Genomic DNA, 16,302 nt, shown 5'->3' with positions numbered 1-16,302 from the left:
GTTTAGATGGTTTTGTCAGGCGACTCACCTGGTTTGACACTAGGTCCCCCTCTGAGATGCGGGCTCACGGCGGGGGAGGCCCGATGCGGCCTGCGTGGTACTGTCACTGTCGGGGCTCCCTGCCCCCCTCACCCTGGCTTCTCCCCACAGGCTGGCGCCCATGCGGCTGTACACGCTCTCCAAGCGCCACTTTGTCCTCGTGTTCGTCGTCTTCTTCGTCTGTTTCGGCCTGACCGTGTTCGTCGGGATCAGAGGTGAGGAGCGGTCCTGGCCGTCGCGTCACTCACAGTGGCCGCGTGCAGCCCGTGCAGCCCAGCCCAGCCCAGCCCAGCCGCACCCACTCGCCCTCACCCCGCAACGGCCCATCGCGGAGGGTGACAGCAGCCAGAGTCTGCACTCGGCCTGGAGCCCCGGCAGCCCTGACCATGTACCTGCGGTGGGAGGCGCCTGTTGTGCTCCGGGACCCGCCTGGGCCATCAGGACGTGCTGGCTGATCCGAGAGACCGGTCCTAAGTGATGTCCTTACGTGTGCCTCCTTCCTTTGCTCCAGGAAAGTGGAGTCGAGTTCACTTTCCCCTTGGGCGGAGGCAGCCTCCCAGCCAGCACGGCAGCCCCCTTCTTTCCTGGTGATTCCGAGGCACGAGGCCCAAAGTGCCCGGGTGGCCACGTCAGCTTCCAGTTGGGTGGAATCACTGCCGTGTCTCTGGGTGGGAGCCTTTCTGTCTCTGGAATTAACACGCATAGGCCAGCGGAGCACAGGATCACGGGGACAGGGGTTGATGTTTTGTGGGTCACCTGGGGTGATAGTGGTGCCACAGCCATTTCCACCCCTTGATTCCTGGACCGTGTATGGGACGCCGAGTCAGAGCACATACGGCTTCCTCGAGAAGCCCACCCCAGCCCTGCAGGCTCTCGCCCCCCAGCTGGTGCTGAACGGAGTCTCCTAAAGGCCATTCCACCATCCCATCAGAGCAGCTGCCCAGGATGGGGGGACTGTGGTGAGACAGTGCCCTGTGTGACCCCGGGCCCGTGGCTGCAGCTCTGTGCTGTGAAGGGGGCCCCTGGTGAGCAGCAGTGCTGGCCGAATACCTTGACCGTGGAGAAGGCGCCCGCAGGGCGTTCTGACAGGAGCACTGGGTGCAGGGAAGGCGGTGCCATACCCGAGTGTCTGCAGAGTCAGGACACGGTGGAAGGGGTCCAGCGTCGTCAGCTGGCCCCAGGTACCTGGGATGGTGCAGCGTCGGGCCTAGTGTTGGTCTCTGCAGGTGGCAGGTCGTGCCCTCGGTGGTGGCCGTGGCCAGGTGGCCTTGGTGAGTGAAGTCCATGTAGCCTTTCTGATCCCCTGAGCTACAGCTTTAGTGCAGAGTCTGTTTAGTGAGCCCGTGTCTGTGAATTTGGCCTGACACAGCTTTATGTTCCTTCTGCTGTCATCCCCACAGCCTTCTCATCCGTTCTCACGTGTGCTTCCTGGGTTTCTGCATAAATCAGAAAACCCGGGTTCTTTTGGCCTGTGGCCCGTGTCCTCATGGTCACGTGCCTCACCCCTGGGGCCTACGGGCTTGAGTTGAGTTGTAGGTCGGGAAGCGAAGGGGGCCGGGGTGGGTCCTGCAGGGCGGCCGCCCCGGCGAGGCCGTCACCGCTTCCCTCGCGGTGCAGGGCCGATCCCTCAGAAGGAGGTGGGAGGACGGCTGCCACCTGGAATGAATTTAGCAGCTCAGCATCCCCTCTTCATCGGGATCTTCCCGCACGTCCCAGGACAGGTTGTCAGCCGTCCCAGCCCTGTGGCCACAGGAAGCTAGGCTCTCCATCACCGCAGACATCCAGGCCGGCACCTGAGCTGGGAACTCAAATCCCTGAGCTCACCCTTTTCTTGCCCCACTTTGTCCAGCGATGTTAGGAGCCCCCAGCCAGCCTCATTATATTTGTTACTTTTCCAAGAATGTTCTCAAGTATCATAAACAGAGTCGCTTAGCTCCTTGCTTCTCATACATGGTTGATTAGGACTGTCTAATGGAGATGTTTTGCATATTTTCACGGACTCTCAGTGTTCTCTTTACTAGTAGACATGTAGTCATCCGCATTTTAATCAGATTAGAGAACCAGTTCCAGAAACCCCAGAACCAAAACTGAAAACTCATCCTTAACAGGCTGTTCCTCTGGAACTACTCTCAGTACCAAACTCTGCTGGGGTTCTCCAGGGAAACGGAGCCAACAGCAGATAAATATATATACACATCCAGCCATCCATCCATCCACATACGTGTGTATATATTGTATACAGAGCGAGAAGGAGAGAGAGATTTTTCTATTATGGGGGAGGAGATGAAAGAGCAAATTCTTATTATAAAGAGTTGGCCCACATGGTTCTGGTTCTGGAAGGTTCCACTATCTGCAGTCTCAAGCTGGAAGCCCAGGAGAGCCGCTGGTCTAAGTCCTGCGTCTGAAGACAGGTGAAGGCTCATGTCTGAGCTTGAGGACAGAGTCTGGGTGAAGAGAGCAGACACCCCCTTCCTCAGCCTTTTGCTCAGTTCAGAGCAGTTTGTTCTGGGGTTTGGTTGTGGCCCGGCCGCATTAGGAGGGCGGCTGCTTTACTCACTACTGATTGAAATGGTGAACTCACCCAGAAACACCCTCCCAGACACACCTGGAATCATGCTTAGCCAAATATTTGGACACCGTGTGGCCCAGTTGAGTTGACACAGAATCACTGCACAAGTCCTCTGCCCCCAGTGACTTTACGTAGTAAGGCTGTTAGGATTTCAGAGTTAGGGTGCCTGAGGGACCACTGGGTTAGTTGCCTCGTTTTGCAGATGAGGAAATGGAGATGCAGAAAGCCTGTTAGCTGAGACTTGAGTCTCGCCTTTCCTGGCTCCCAGCTCTTAATTCTTCCCGAGAAACCAGGCTGTCTTGCTTCCCGGGGCAGGCGTGAACCAGATTGTGAATCTGTTTGAAATAAGCCTCTGGATTCCTGCCTCCTTCCGCCGCAGAGTCGTCTCCGCTCTGCCCTGTGTCCCCTCCTCCAGGTGGGGGGCTGGCAGCGGGCTGGGCGTGGCCACCAAGGCAGCCCAGAGCTCTGGCCTCAGAAGCTGCGGGGCGGGGCGGGGGGGGGTCCACAGTGTTTCCTCTGACCACTTCTAAGACCAAAGCTCTGAAATATTAACAGTGAAAGGTTCTGTGAAGCCGGTGTATCTATTGCTATTGGAAAAGCCTTGAATATATATTAGTATATATAATGCTTTTTTTAATATCCTCAACTTAATATCTTTGGAAGGATTAATTGGATGATTAGATAAACGTGTCTTGATTTTTTTTTAGCAGAAATCTTTGTACTTTACAAAGTATGTAGACAGTGTCTGTCTCATTAGTGTTTTCTTGCATCCATGCACTGTGGCGAGAGCCCTCACGGAGCGCAGGGGACAGGGTGTGTTCACGTGGACTGCGTTGTGTGGGCTCATGTTGTGTTCACTGTGCTGGGAGGTCATGCCAGCGCAGCAGAGTGGAAACTGTGTCTGTTTGTATGTATGATATATTTTACACGCGTGTGTGTGTGTGTGTGTAACTTACAGAGACAGACCAGGAAAAAGAACCACCTCCGTATGATGTATGAGTCTTTGGTGGCATTTGAAAAAAATCGATACATCGGTCATCAGTTTAGTTATAACCTGCTTTTTTCTTTCTCTGTTACACTTTAGGGCCCAAAGTGATCCAGACTTCTGCAGCTAATTTTTCACTAAATAATAGCAAAAAGGTAAGACTGGATCTAAGTGGCGGTTGGTGGGGCCTGTGCATTTACGGTCGCCGAGAAGTGGTCCTGCTTGGTGGGTCATTAAGGTCGGACCCCGCCGCCCCTCCCTGCAGCTCGCTTCTCAGGCAACGTACGTTTCTCACTCCACTGTCAGCTGCCGGCCTTTGGTCCTTGTTTTTTGCTAAAATGACTTTGCTGCTGCAGTCGTTACCTCGGTGCTGAGAAGGGACGATGGTGCTGCCGCTGAGGCCGCTGAGGGGCAGCCGCTTGTTTCCAGAGGCTGGTTCCTCATCCTGAGTCTTCCCGTGCAGCGTGTTCGATTATAAGTCCTCGTGACCCTCGCTGAGGTGTCTGCCTCTTTCTTGTTATGTTTGCCCATGTTTAAGACGTGGGCGCCACATCAGGTTTCAAACATAACAGTTCTTTTTCTTTCTTTCTTTTTTTTTTTTTTTTTTGTCTTTTTGCCTTTTCTAGGGTCATTCCCGCGGCATATGGAGGTTCCCAGGCTAGGAGTCTAATCAGAGCCGTAGCCACCAGCCTACGCCAGGCCACAGCAACGCAGGATCCGAGCCGCGTCTGCAACCCACACCACAGCTCACAGCAGTGCCGGATCCTTAACCCACTGAGCAAGGCCAGGAATTGAACCCGCAACCTCATGGTTCCTAGTCAGGTTCATTAACCACTGAGCCACGATGCGAACTCCTCAAACGTAACACTTCTTATGATTATTTGGCATTTCTTGCATGAACTCCCTGTAAATGAAAAATCCTGTTTCTTTTTTGTTTTTCCTTTCTTTCTTTTTTTTTTTTTCCCTAAATGTGCCTTGGTTCTTCATCTTTAGAGAAAAACTAAAGGTCCCTCCAGTTGAAGAATTTTGGTATTCTTTAACAAGGGCTCACTTCTGAGAGCCCAAACAACTAGACTTTTTTTCTGCCCATCAAACATAGTCTTCATCTGTCAGCGAACGCAGCCAGCCTTCTGCGTTCTCCCGGCGTCATAACACGCGTGACTTCAGTCTGATTGTTAGGCTTGGTTCTCCCAGCCCCCTGCTTGGTTTCCACGACAGTGCTCAAAAAGGCACAAGGGGAAAAATGTCTGAAAACTTACCTTTTAATTCTTCTTTTTGCCACTGCTAGTTTGAGAGGGTTCCCCGTTTAGTTTCTCATCGTTTTTTTTTTTTTTTTTTTAACCTCTCAGACTGAGGCTCTATTTGAAGAGGTGCTGCCATGGGATTCCCTGACCACATTTGGTCTTTTAAAATTTCTGTCTCAGGATGTAAGTCCTTTTTTAACACTGAAAAAAGCAGACATCCCACTGAACTGACTGGTTTCTAAAAGATGGTCTTTGCCCCGGGAAGGCTACAGGTCCTCCTCTGACAGGTTTCAGCGTCTTGGTGGCTTTGGGGCAAGTCTCTGGCCGCAGGGAGTGTCACTGAGGCTGCCAGAAGCATTAAAACACAAAAACTACCCTACAACACAAAAACTACATAACTAATCAGATAATGCTTGTCTTTGGAACTAAGCATGGGCTCTGAGGACAACTCCTGTATCCATAGCCGTTAGACACCAGTATAGTGTGTTTCAACAGACTGCAGAAACATCAGCGAGGTCCCCTCCAATTTTTCTCTCTAGGTGCGTCAAAGCTGAAAATAATAGATATTGGTGACATGTCTGGGATATTGACACTAAAAAAATGAATCCTGTGCATATGAAAATATTTCTCGGTGTCCTATGTTACCTTATTATATGTCTCATCATATGCAGTTTAAGTTTTTTTCTCCAAGGTGGCCTTTTCCTGGTATTTAAGTAGGCATGTTGTCCCCAAGGCTGTAGGTGGGGGGAGCCACCTGCTTAGAAGTTTTCTTGAGAGTCAGAGGTGAACTGCAGCAAAAGCCAGTCCTTTCTCTTTGGGAGGCGGAATTTCACTTGTGTTATTGAAAGGGAAATTGCATGTTGCTATCTCAGAGCTAACAGTCCACCCTTTCTTTTTCATCAATGTAAGTTTTGTATGTTGAGGTGACGCATTTGGTAGACTCAATTGAAAAGATCACCTGAATTACTTAACTTTTTTTTCCTCTTTGCCTCAGCTAAAGCCAATTCAAATGCTTTCCAATCCACTGTCTACATATAATCAGCAACTGTGGCTGACATGTGTTGTCGAGCTGGATCAATCAAAAGGTATGAAGCCTGACTTTTTAAAATGATTCTTCTTTGTAAACAGCACCGTATTTTAAAGGCTGAGGAGTTCCCTGATGGTCCAGCAGTTAAGGATTGGGCGTTTGTCACTGCTGTGTTTTGGGTTTGATCTCTGGCCTGGGAACTTCTGTATGCCACAGGCACAGCCAAAAAAACAAGCAAGTTTTAGGAGTTCCTGTCGTGGCCCAGCAGTTAACGAACCCGACTGGTATCCATGAGGACTCAGGTACCATCCCTGGCCTCGCTCAGTGGGTTAAGGATCCAGAGTTGCCGTGAGCTGTGTCACAGACAAGGCTTGGATCCCGCATTGCTGTGGCTGTCGTGTAGACCTGTGGCTGTAGTTCGACAATGACCCCTGGTCTGGTAACCTTCATATGCTACGGGCGCAGCCCTAAAAAAACAACAAAAAAATTTTTTTTCTAGGTTGAAAGAGCTTTAAAATCTTGTAGCAAGTGTTCCAAGACAGTGTAAAGATGGTGATTATTCCTTTTAATAACAGCAGATTGGAAGCCCCTTAAATATCCTCCAGAGTAAGTGAGGCTGCAGCTCTCAGCCACACTGGTCATCCTTCAGGGTACCGGTCAGTGCTCAGAAGGTTCTGGTCAGCTTAGCTCGGTGGCTGAAGCTGCAGCCCTTTCCAGTGGGGTTCTGGGAGAGAACTAAGTCCTGGTGCCCCAAGGCAGTGGTTCCATCCCCCAGGGACACTGAAAACGTTGGAGACTTGGTGACATTTTGGCTGTCACAGCCTGGACCGGGGTGTGCCTGTGGTATCCAGTGGGTGGAGGCCAGAGATACTGCTCTAGACACCCTACAGTGCGCAGGTCACATCCCCTGCGGCAAAGAGTTCCCGGCCTCAAGATACCAGTGGCGCTGAGGCTGAGAAGCCCTGCCAGAAGCACCGCCATTTATAACGACGAGCCCTGGTCAGGCTCCCTCCCCGAGAAGATACTCTGCAACATTTTCTGTGATTCAGATGAGGTGCTTTGGTTGAAAGAATCTGAAAAGATAACCCAGTGACCGCAGCAAGAGAAATGCAAAAAATGCACCTTACAAAAAAATGAGCTCCTTGTTGTAACATTTTTAAAAGCAAGAATAGGAGTTCCCGTTGTGGATCAGTAGGTAAAGAATCTGACTAGGATCCATGAGGACCTCACTCAGTGGGTTAAGGATCCGGCCTTGCCGAACTGTGGTGTAGGTCACAGACGAGGCTCGGATTCCGTGTTGCTGTGGCTGTGGTGTAGGCCGGCGGTGGTAGCTCTGATTCAATCCCTAGCCTAGGATCTTCCACATGCCACAGGTGTGGCCCTAAAAGAAAAAGAAAAAAAAGAGGCATGACTAATCCGATATCCCTGTGTATGTGTGTGTCTAGAAAGCAGTCTGGAAGGATGGGCGTGAACATGAGATTATAATTTCTCTAGCTGGTGGGATGATAAGTATTTAATGCCATCTTTGTATTTTTTTATTCTTTCCTTTTTTTTAATGATGAGCATATATAATCAGAAAAATAATAAGTATACAGTCAGAAAAGAATTTAATTTTTTTTTTTGTCTTTTCAGGGCTGCACCCACCGCATATGGAGGGTCCCAGAGTAGGGGTCAATTGGAGCTACGACCACCAGCCTACACCACAGCCACAGCAGTGCAGGGTCCAAGCCGTGTCTGTGACCTACACCACACATCATGGCCACGCTGGATTGTTAACCCACCGAGCAAGACGAGGGATCAGACTTGCGTCCTCATGGATGCTAGTCAGATTCGTTTCTGTTGAGCCATGACAGGAACTCCTAATTTTATATTTTAGAATAAAATTAAATTAAAAATGTAAGTGGAGGAATTCTTTGATGACTCAGTGGGTTACAGATCGGAGTTGTTGCTGCTGTGGCTCAGGTTACAGCGGCGATGCAGGCTTGATCCCTGGCCTGGGAACTTCCGTATGCTACCACACTGGTCATGTGGGCCCCCCTAAACAAAAATCTATGTGGAAAATTAAAAAATAAAACTTTATTAGCCGTGAACTATTGGCCCTTTTGTGAAATGGAACTCGGTGGCGGGTCAGAAGCAGAACCTCCTGGAAGGGCTTGACTCTGGCAAGGCTGAGCTTTGCCTCTGTGCTAAGGTGGATGCGTCCCAGGACCCTCTGGCGTCACGGAGCCAGGCAAGTGCTTCTGCAGGCGGGGCGGCCTCGTGTGGTCTCCGACGCTGGATTCTTGCTTTTGTAGAAACGTCTATTCAGACGAGCTTCCCCATGACCGTTAAAGTCGACGGCGTGGCTCAGGACGGAACCACCGTGTTCGTTCACAACAAGGTTCACAATCGGACCAGGACCCTCACGTGTGCAGAGGTGAGTGTGTGCACGTCCGGGCCGGTTCATCTTGCCGCGCTCCTCCAGAGCTGCTCACTAGGTTAAAAACTTGAGTCCCACCACGGATGGCATGGAAAACCCACCTGTCTACACCGACACCTTTAATTCCCGTAAGCACACACATGTGCGTGCACACACACACACGCGCACAAGCACACTCACATGTACATGTACACACAGCCTGGGCCTGTTTTACCCTCAGGGGGACCTGCTGCCTGCGTGTCCGCGTGTGACCGCGATGGGCTGCCCATCTCACGTGACGGCTGCCACTGTCCCCGGGCCTGTCTTGGTTGCTGGAGCCTTGGGTTGTCCCAGCTGTGGGATCAACGCCCTGATTCGACCGAGGCGCTGGGCCCCGGGCCTCTTAGGAAGTGTGGCCTGCTCATTTGAGTGTCTCCCCCAGGGTGCAGCGCGTGGCTGGGGGTGGGAGACCGGCTGGTCCACAGGGCAGAGGAGCCCTCACTCTAGGCTTCATGAGCCCCATCTTTCATCAGACCCCGAAGAGTCAGCCGGATCCCAGCTCTATCGGGGAGGCCAAGCAGGACCGAACGGGCCATGGGAGCCCCCAGGGAGCATGTGCTCCATTGTAGGGTAGGAGGTGCCTGTGGGCCAGGTGCTTCCATGCGTGGACTTGCTCAGTCCTGGAGCAGCCCCTTGGGTGGGAACTGTCATGAGAGCTGGAGCTTAAAGGAGAACCTGAGGCTCGGAGAGGCCAGGACACTTGCCCAGGATGCCACAGGTCGGAGTGATGGCCAGGCCTCCAGCCCAGCTCTTCTGTTTTGAAGCTTATGCCCTTGACACCCCCACACCCGCCCCTGGTTGGTACCAGTGGAACACTGGGCAGCTTTCCTGGCAGGAAAGCCCAGGTAGGAGGGATTCCCGTGCAGAGGCTGGCCACTGGCCCCGCTTGCTCGGTGTGACGTCTGCCAGAAGATCCTGAGTGGGTCGGGGCCGTGGCCAAGGGGACTGGGTCACAGAGGGCTGTGATGATGCTGCCGCCTGCTTGGCAGTCACTGCAGTGTCTGCATTCTGACCTGGCCCAGGGCTCTGCCCCAGGCCTGTCGGGTGGACCTGGGCGGTGGCGCCTGGGGAGGCACCAGGATGGACCGGGCCCTCCCGCCTCCTCCCTTCATCCCCGTTGTGAGCTGGGCTGGGCCCGTTTCCGAAGTGTGTTTTCCTCCGTAAAGTGGACGTCGGGGGCAGTGATGGGGACCGAGGTGGATGGGAAAGTGAGAGCAGATGCCGCTGTGCCAGCGCGAGGTTCCCTGGGCCCCCCGCCCCGCCACACGTGTGGACTGTGGGTGCTCCGTTAGTTCTGCTGAGTAAACGGGCACGGGGTCTGAGGGGACTGCTGCACGGAGCAGCCTCCTTCATCCCCGAGCAGCTCAGGCCTGGCGTCCAGCCTCAGCTGGACTTTCGGCACCTGGTGTTGCTGGTTCTGCTGAGCAGGTAACAAACAGGTGGTTGGTGACGTTATCCTGAGGCCAGCATGACTGATCTTCTGGCTTTGCCCGGACCGAGGCCTTTCCCAGATGCAGGCCTTCCTGTTTTAAACCCGGGGGCGTCTTGAGCCAACTGGCTGAGGGGTCACCCCACCTCCTAGGCCTGGCTGCCCGTGAGGCCGCTTGTCTGCGCTGTTGCGTCTCGGGAGCGTCTGCCCTGCCGCACAGCTTGACCTTCGTGTGTCGCCGTGGTTCTCCGTCCCCCGCTGGTGGCCTTACTTCAGTTTGCACTGCCACCTTGTGATCTGTTCTCCCCCCCCCCCCCGCTCTGCTTGTTTCTCACGGATCCACAAGGAGTGTGGCCCCGACTTCAAAAAAGACAGTTTTTATGGGGCGGAGATATTGGTCCCCTTTCATGTAATTTTTTTTTTTTTGGACGTAAAGAGGAAGCTTAGCCCCCGTAGGGAGCAGGGCGTCCAGCTGCAGGTGAGGGAGCTGCGGTCCGCCCTCGGGGGAGTTATCTGAGGGGCACCCTAACTGCTGCCCAAACCATGGCTGAATGTGGGGCCCCACATCCTCAGGTGCTTTCATTGTGGGTTTTTTTTAAACTTTAGGTTGTGTATAGCCTGAGATACAACTCTTTTGTTAATTAAAACATCCCCTGAAAATCCAGACAGAACTTGTGAGCAGTGCTTATCTTGCAGCCACGAATCTGTTTACTAACATAAACCTATTGGCTCCCAATCCCGGGGGTCCTCCGCGGCCCTCCCTCCTCGTTCCCCCCTGTGACCGGCTGCCAGGGACGAAAGGTAGATGTGGATTTGTAGAGACCAAGGGCCCAGTTCACGTGCCCTGAGGGCAGGGGGCCAGTGCAGCTGAGGGAGGCTGATTGAATGGGTAGAAGAGGAACTGCAGCTCACTTGACTTGGGTCTGGGCCTGGGAGAGCAGGGCCAGGGGTCACCAGAGCCCCTGTCCCTCTCCGGGCAGCCTGTGGGCCTGAGCGTCATGACCAGTTGTCCCTCGCCACACGCTCACCTCTCTGCCCACTTCCTGTCCCTTGGATCGGCACCCTCGCGCACCGACTGCCCTCCTATGCTTTTAAGGCTCCGCGTGTGACACTCAGCTCTGTTTGTCCACCTGGCCTCAGATGCTCCTGGCCCGGAGAGCCTTTGATCACCAGGGTGACTGCCCTGCTCAGAGCCATGGCTCTGCAAGTGTCGCAGGATGGCCTTGGTTGCTCCTTGTCAGCCTGTGAGGGCTGAGGGCGTGCTGGCCGGCCCCTGGAAACATATCCACCTCCACGTCTGGAGGTGGGCTTCCCTCCTACCTCTCAGAAGTGGGGCGGCCCAGGCGGACCTGATTCCTCGTCCTGAAGGATGGAAGAAAGGGGCTCCGTGGCCAGTGGGCATGCGCACCATGCACCTGCCGAGCCTGGCCGCTCCGTTCTCAGGCCTTGGCTTTGGAGGCGGTCCTGACCTTCCACCAGAGCTCGTGGGGCTCGGGCTGGGAACCAGAGGCCAGCGGAGAAAGGAAGAGTAGGAACCCACTCTGGGGGCCGAGGGGGGCGTTAGGCGGAGGGTCTGATTGGTTGTGCCTCAGCCTCTGTGCCCCTCCCTCCCCGCACTGGTGTGTCTGTGAGGATGTCAGGTTTGTGATGTGTTAACTCACTTTTTTATGCAGCTGACATACTATTTTGAATCATAATGAAGTGGAAAGGCGCTAATGACTGTTAATCATGTGTTATTTATTTCCAAAATATCCACTTGGTTCTTTCTAAGAATGGTTTTTGGCCAGCCCCTGAGTTTTTCTGGGCTTCTGGCTGCTTCCTTGGAGATGACGTGTTCGGATCATCTTCACGAGTCAGTAGGTGGGGGAGCGAGTCTTGCTTGTGTGAAAGACACAGATCTCCCTTGTGTATTTGCAGAAATGTGCGGAAATTATCGTGGCTCACCTCGGCTACCTGAATTACACCCAGTATACGGTGCTTGTGGGTTGGAACACCTGAAGCTGCCCATCAAGGACGTGAATTTCACCGTACGTATTCCGGCCGACCGCAGTGGTTCCCTGGCTCATCAGTTCAGCTCCCGTTCTTTGGGGAATGACTGAATACAGCACGGCATCTTGTGATTTTGGACAGCGAAAGACATGTACGGTTTCTTATGTATGTGGAACCAAAAGAGCTTAAAGAAGTTTCCAGAATTGGCAATCCATTCTGTCCTGAGGTTTAGGAGAGCGAGGAGCCTTCCAGGTGGAAGGCAGAGGAGACGTTGTCAGCTGCCCCCTCCCAGGAAGGCAGGCCTCCCTCTTCCAGACCTGGGAGTGGCCTTCACACCTGCCAGGCCGCTGGTGAGGGGACCCTGCCCCCGGCCCAGCCCTGCTCCTGCCACTCGTGGGGAGTCACAACAGTCAGCGCGGTGCATAGGAACGTGGGTTCAGATCCTGGCGCCACTGTGAGCAGTTTCTCATTGTCACACCTCCATCTCCTTAGCGTAAAATAGCCACCCACGCAGCTGTGAAGCGAAGTGGGTGCTTTTCTGAGCCACGCTTTATTGAGGTACAATTCACGTACCACAAGAGGAGCCTGTTATCTTTCTCCAGCCCCCGGCAACCGTGGATCTGCTTTCTGTCTTTACAGATTTGCCAGTGATGACATTTCGTGTGAATGGAATCACTTAGTACATAGGCTTTGTGCCTTCTTTCACTAAGCAGTGTTTTCCGAGTTCATCTGTGCTTCGCTGGCGTCTGAACTTCAGCCCCTTTGCCATATTTCAGAGCGTGTGTTACCTTTTGTGTGTCTGTTCATCAGCCGACAGGCGTTTGCGTTGTTGCCGTCTGGGGGCGCTTATGAACACTGTGCTGTGGGCCTTTGTGTACAGGGTTTATTTGGACGAGCAGGTGCTCCTCTGCACCCCCATCTCTGTGGCTTTCTCCGTTTTCTGGGCAAGCTCTGGGGGTCGGCTGGGGTTGGGGTCGCGCCCAGCACCTGCCTCTTGTAGGTGCACAACAAACGGCAGCTGTTGTCACAGTCGTCCCCCTCTTTTTCTTGTCCCGTCTCCAGTCTCCCCATGTTGAGTTTGTTCTTTGTCTCCCTGAGAGCTCACGGACGTTTGAAGATGAGTGTCTCATCCCCTTCCAGGGTTTTCCTTTCCTTCACTGAGCTTCTGCCCCGCCCCCAGACTCCCTGTCAGCCAGGCCGAGGCGGGTGCTCCCCCATGGGGGAGCAGGTGGCCCTCCAGGCATTGCCGGCTCTTCTGGAAGCCGCATCACTGGTGGACCCCTGGACTTATTCTCTGTAACTGCGGTCCGGCCTGGTCTCCTGCGTTCCCTGCGTCTGCACTTGTCTCTAACAGTCCCGTGCTGCTCAGGCGCTGCCCTCTGAGCTCCTCAATTTCTTCTTCATGCTTTGATTTGCTGCCCCAGCCACCCCTGGTGTTTGAGTGTGGATCTGGATTCTCTTCTTCGTTGTATGAGTGATTTCCTTCAACACTGTCCTCAGGAAATGGGATCGGCACTCTGCCTGTGTCCTCAAGTTCATGACGCAGGGGTCGACCCCAGCTCGGGTCTCACACAGATGCCCTGAGCGCCGGCGTACTTTGGTCTCCTCTTGTGCTAAGCATCTGGCGTTGGGCTTTGCTATTTCGTATCCTTCTGATTCCAGAAGGTAAGAGGAAAGGAGCCCCCCCCCCCCCCGACAGGAACCGTTCTTTTCTGTCGTCTTTATGAGAACATCTTCCCGGAAAAGCCCTTTATCAGAGTTCTCAGCAGTTTACCCCCGACGGTTTGCCTCGCGGGATCTTATCACCTGGGTTGGGGTCACTGTCTTGTTTGTTTTGATTGTGGTTCTCTCCTTCCATCTTTAGTATCTGTTTACATTTCCTCTTAAACTTATTCCTAAATAGTTTGATGCATGTTTCAGAAAAGCTTGGTTCCTGTTGTTCTGCCATTGCTAGTCAATGGCAGGTGATGGGATCTCACCTTAAGGCTCAATAAGGAAATTACCCTTATTCAAGAGCTCACCTTGAATTGTGCCAGGAGCCAGAGCTTCACTTGCGTAATGTGAACGCTGAGACGCAAGACCCTTGGGATTTGAGAGGGAGGTCAGATGATTTTTCTTCACTTCTGGTACATTTCTGTGTTCCCAAACCCAGCAGAGCGCCTGGCGTCTGTCAGGCTTGTCATAGATGGTTATGGGTTGGGTCGAAGAATAACACAGTAGCACGTCACAAAATGAGACATCAAATGGCCAACAGACCTATGAAATATAAACCAAAGAACTAGAGAATATAAGAAAGAGTGCCTTTTTTTTTTTTTTTTTTTAATCAAACTGGCGAATAGCCAAAACACCAACAAGAAAAATCTCATATGTGGGCTTGGTGAAATGTCAGGACGCACATTCTCATACAGGCTAATGGGGTGTAAATTGATGGAGTTTTTAAGGCCAGTTTGGCTACGTATCAAAGCCTCTGTGTGTATATTCTTTTTGACCTAGTAGTTCTACTAGGAGTTTATTCTAAAGAAATAATTAGAAATGTCCACAAAGATTTATGTTCCAATATGGTCCTCAGAGCAGGAGGTTGGGGGCAGCCTGTATTTCCGGGTGTGGGGGTAACGTTTAATTTCTTTTCTTTCCCCTCTTTTGTTCATAACAAGCTTTCATTCATTACATGTAATATCAGGAGAGAAAATGATTTGTTTTGAAGAGGCTCCTAAGACATCGGATATTGGGAAGAGGGAGGCTAAGGTACAGGCTCGCCTGTCACTTGGAGAAGCTCAGTTAGGGAAGAGCTGCCTCAGAGAAGCACAAGTTCACGTTATCTGACAGACAGCGTGTCTGGAGGTGCATTGAGAAATTACCTTGCGGGAGTTCAAGAGCTCACCTTGTGGCGCAGCAGAAACGGATCCCACTAGGAACCATGAAGTTGCGGGTTAGATCCCTAGCTGCGCTCAGTGAGTTAAACATCCGGCGTTGCTGTGGTGTAGGCCGGCAGCTGTAGCTCCAATTCGACTCCTAGCCTGGGAACCTCCATATGCCGCAGGTGCGGCCTTAAAAAAACGAAAGACGAAAAAAAAGAAAGAAATTACCTTGTGCAAAGTGTTTTTGTGTCTTTCATGCAGTTGCTGTTGACGATAGTGTCCATGATGCTCTGAGCTCTGATCTGAAGCTCCAGACACAATTCCATTGACCATTTGTTGCTAACTTCTTATATTAGAGAATGAAAGCTGTGTAACTCACCATGTTTCTCTTCTGGTATTAACTGCCGAAAATCTCTGCAATTAGCTTTATGCTGAATGGTAGTCATTCCTAACATCCTGGAATAGATTGCTGGTATAATAACTCTCTTCCTGTACTGTTTCACCTTTTAAAAATCCTTTAAAATTGTTTCTGTCTAATCTGGCTTTTCGTTTGGTTTGGTTTTGGTTTTTGGCCATACCCACAGTATGTGAAAGTTCCTGGGCCAGGGATTGAACCCGTGCCATAGCATCAACAGTGCTGTGATGACAACACTAGATCTTTAACCCCCTGTGCCACAGAGAACTCTAATCCAGCTTTTTATTTTATTTCATTACAATTTTTTTTTTTTTTTTTTTTTTTGCTTTTTAGGGCCGCACCTGCAGCATATGGAAATTCTCAGGCTGGGGTGGAACTGGAGCTACAGCTGCTGGCCTACACCACAACGACAGCAATGCGGGATCCAACCTACACCACAGCTTATGATAATGCCAGATCCTTAACCCACTGAGCAAGGCCAGGGATGGAACCCGCATCCTTATGGACACTAGTCGGGTTCGTTACTGCTGAGCCACAATGGGAACTCCCTAATGTACCTTTTTATTACAAACTACCTTCATTCCTTAATGGAAGTGAGGAAAGTATAATTAATAAAACACATATGACCTTAATGATAATTACACCTCCACCAGAATGGCTGAAATCAAAAAGACAAAAAATGGCAAAGTTGGCAAGGATGTGGAGCCACCAGGGCTCCTGTCCCTCGCTCGTGAAAGTGTAAACTGGCACAGCGGAAATTCCAGGTGGACTGACCAGAGGACATGCACTTAACACTCACACTGTCGCCCAAACAGTAAAGTGCCATCCACAGGAGAATGGGTACAGGAATGGTGGCTGGTCCATGTTGCATTCCCTGTGGTGGAATAGCACACAGCAACGAAGGGGAGTGATGACAGCCACGTGCGACACTACGGGTGACTTTCAAGCATGTAATATTGAAGAAAATAAGCCAAGTAGAAGCCGGTACGGAGTGTATGAGTCCATGTCTATTAATCTCAAAACCAGGCAAGACGAACCCGAGCTGTAAAATCGGTGTCATTGGCAGCACTCTGGGGCAGGCAGCCACTAAGAGGAGGTGTGAAGGAAGGGGCTTCGGGCCGCTGTGATGTCGTTTCTTGATCAGAATATTGTTTGTCCCCAGTGTGTTCCGCGGGTGACAGAGTAGTGGCTCTGTACGTGTGTCATCTTTCAGGGGGAACCCAACAGGGTATGTGATGTGCTTGGACTCCAAGCCCATCAGCTCGCTGCCTGCACAGCCACAGGCTTTG

General features: G+C 52.0%; 1 protein-coding gene across 1 annotated transcript in view; it reads left to right on the top strand.

The window, feature by feature from the left end:
• Window positions 1-16,302, top strand: part of TMEM181 (transmembrane protein 181) — a 77,607-nt gene that overhangs the window by 44,148 nt on the left and 17,157 nt on the right. The window contains 6 exon segments of the mRNA XM_021074745.1: window positions 151-254; window positions 3,693-3,748; window positions 5,832-5,922; window positions 8,159-8,280; window positions 11,669-11,735; window positions 11,738-11,778. Of these exon segments, the coding sequence (XP_020930404.1) occupies window positions 151-254; window positions 3,693-3,748; window positions 5,832-5,922; window positions 8,159-8,280; window positions 11,669-11,735; window positions 11,738-11,778 (481 nt within the window).

The sequence above is a fragment of the Sus scrofa genome, chromosome 1, assembly GCF_000003025.6.
Source record: "Sus scrofa isolate TJ Tabasco breed Duroc chromosome 1, Sscrofa11.1, whole genome shotgun sequence".
Classification (NCBI taxonomy): domain Eukaryota; kingdom Metazoa; phylum Chordata; class Mammalia; order Artiodactyla; family Suidae; genus Sus; species Sus scrofa.
The sequence above is the reverse complement of the archived record's forward strand: the minus strand, read 5'-3'. Positions and strand labels throughout refer to the sequence as shown.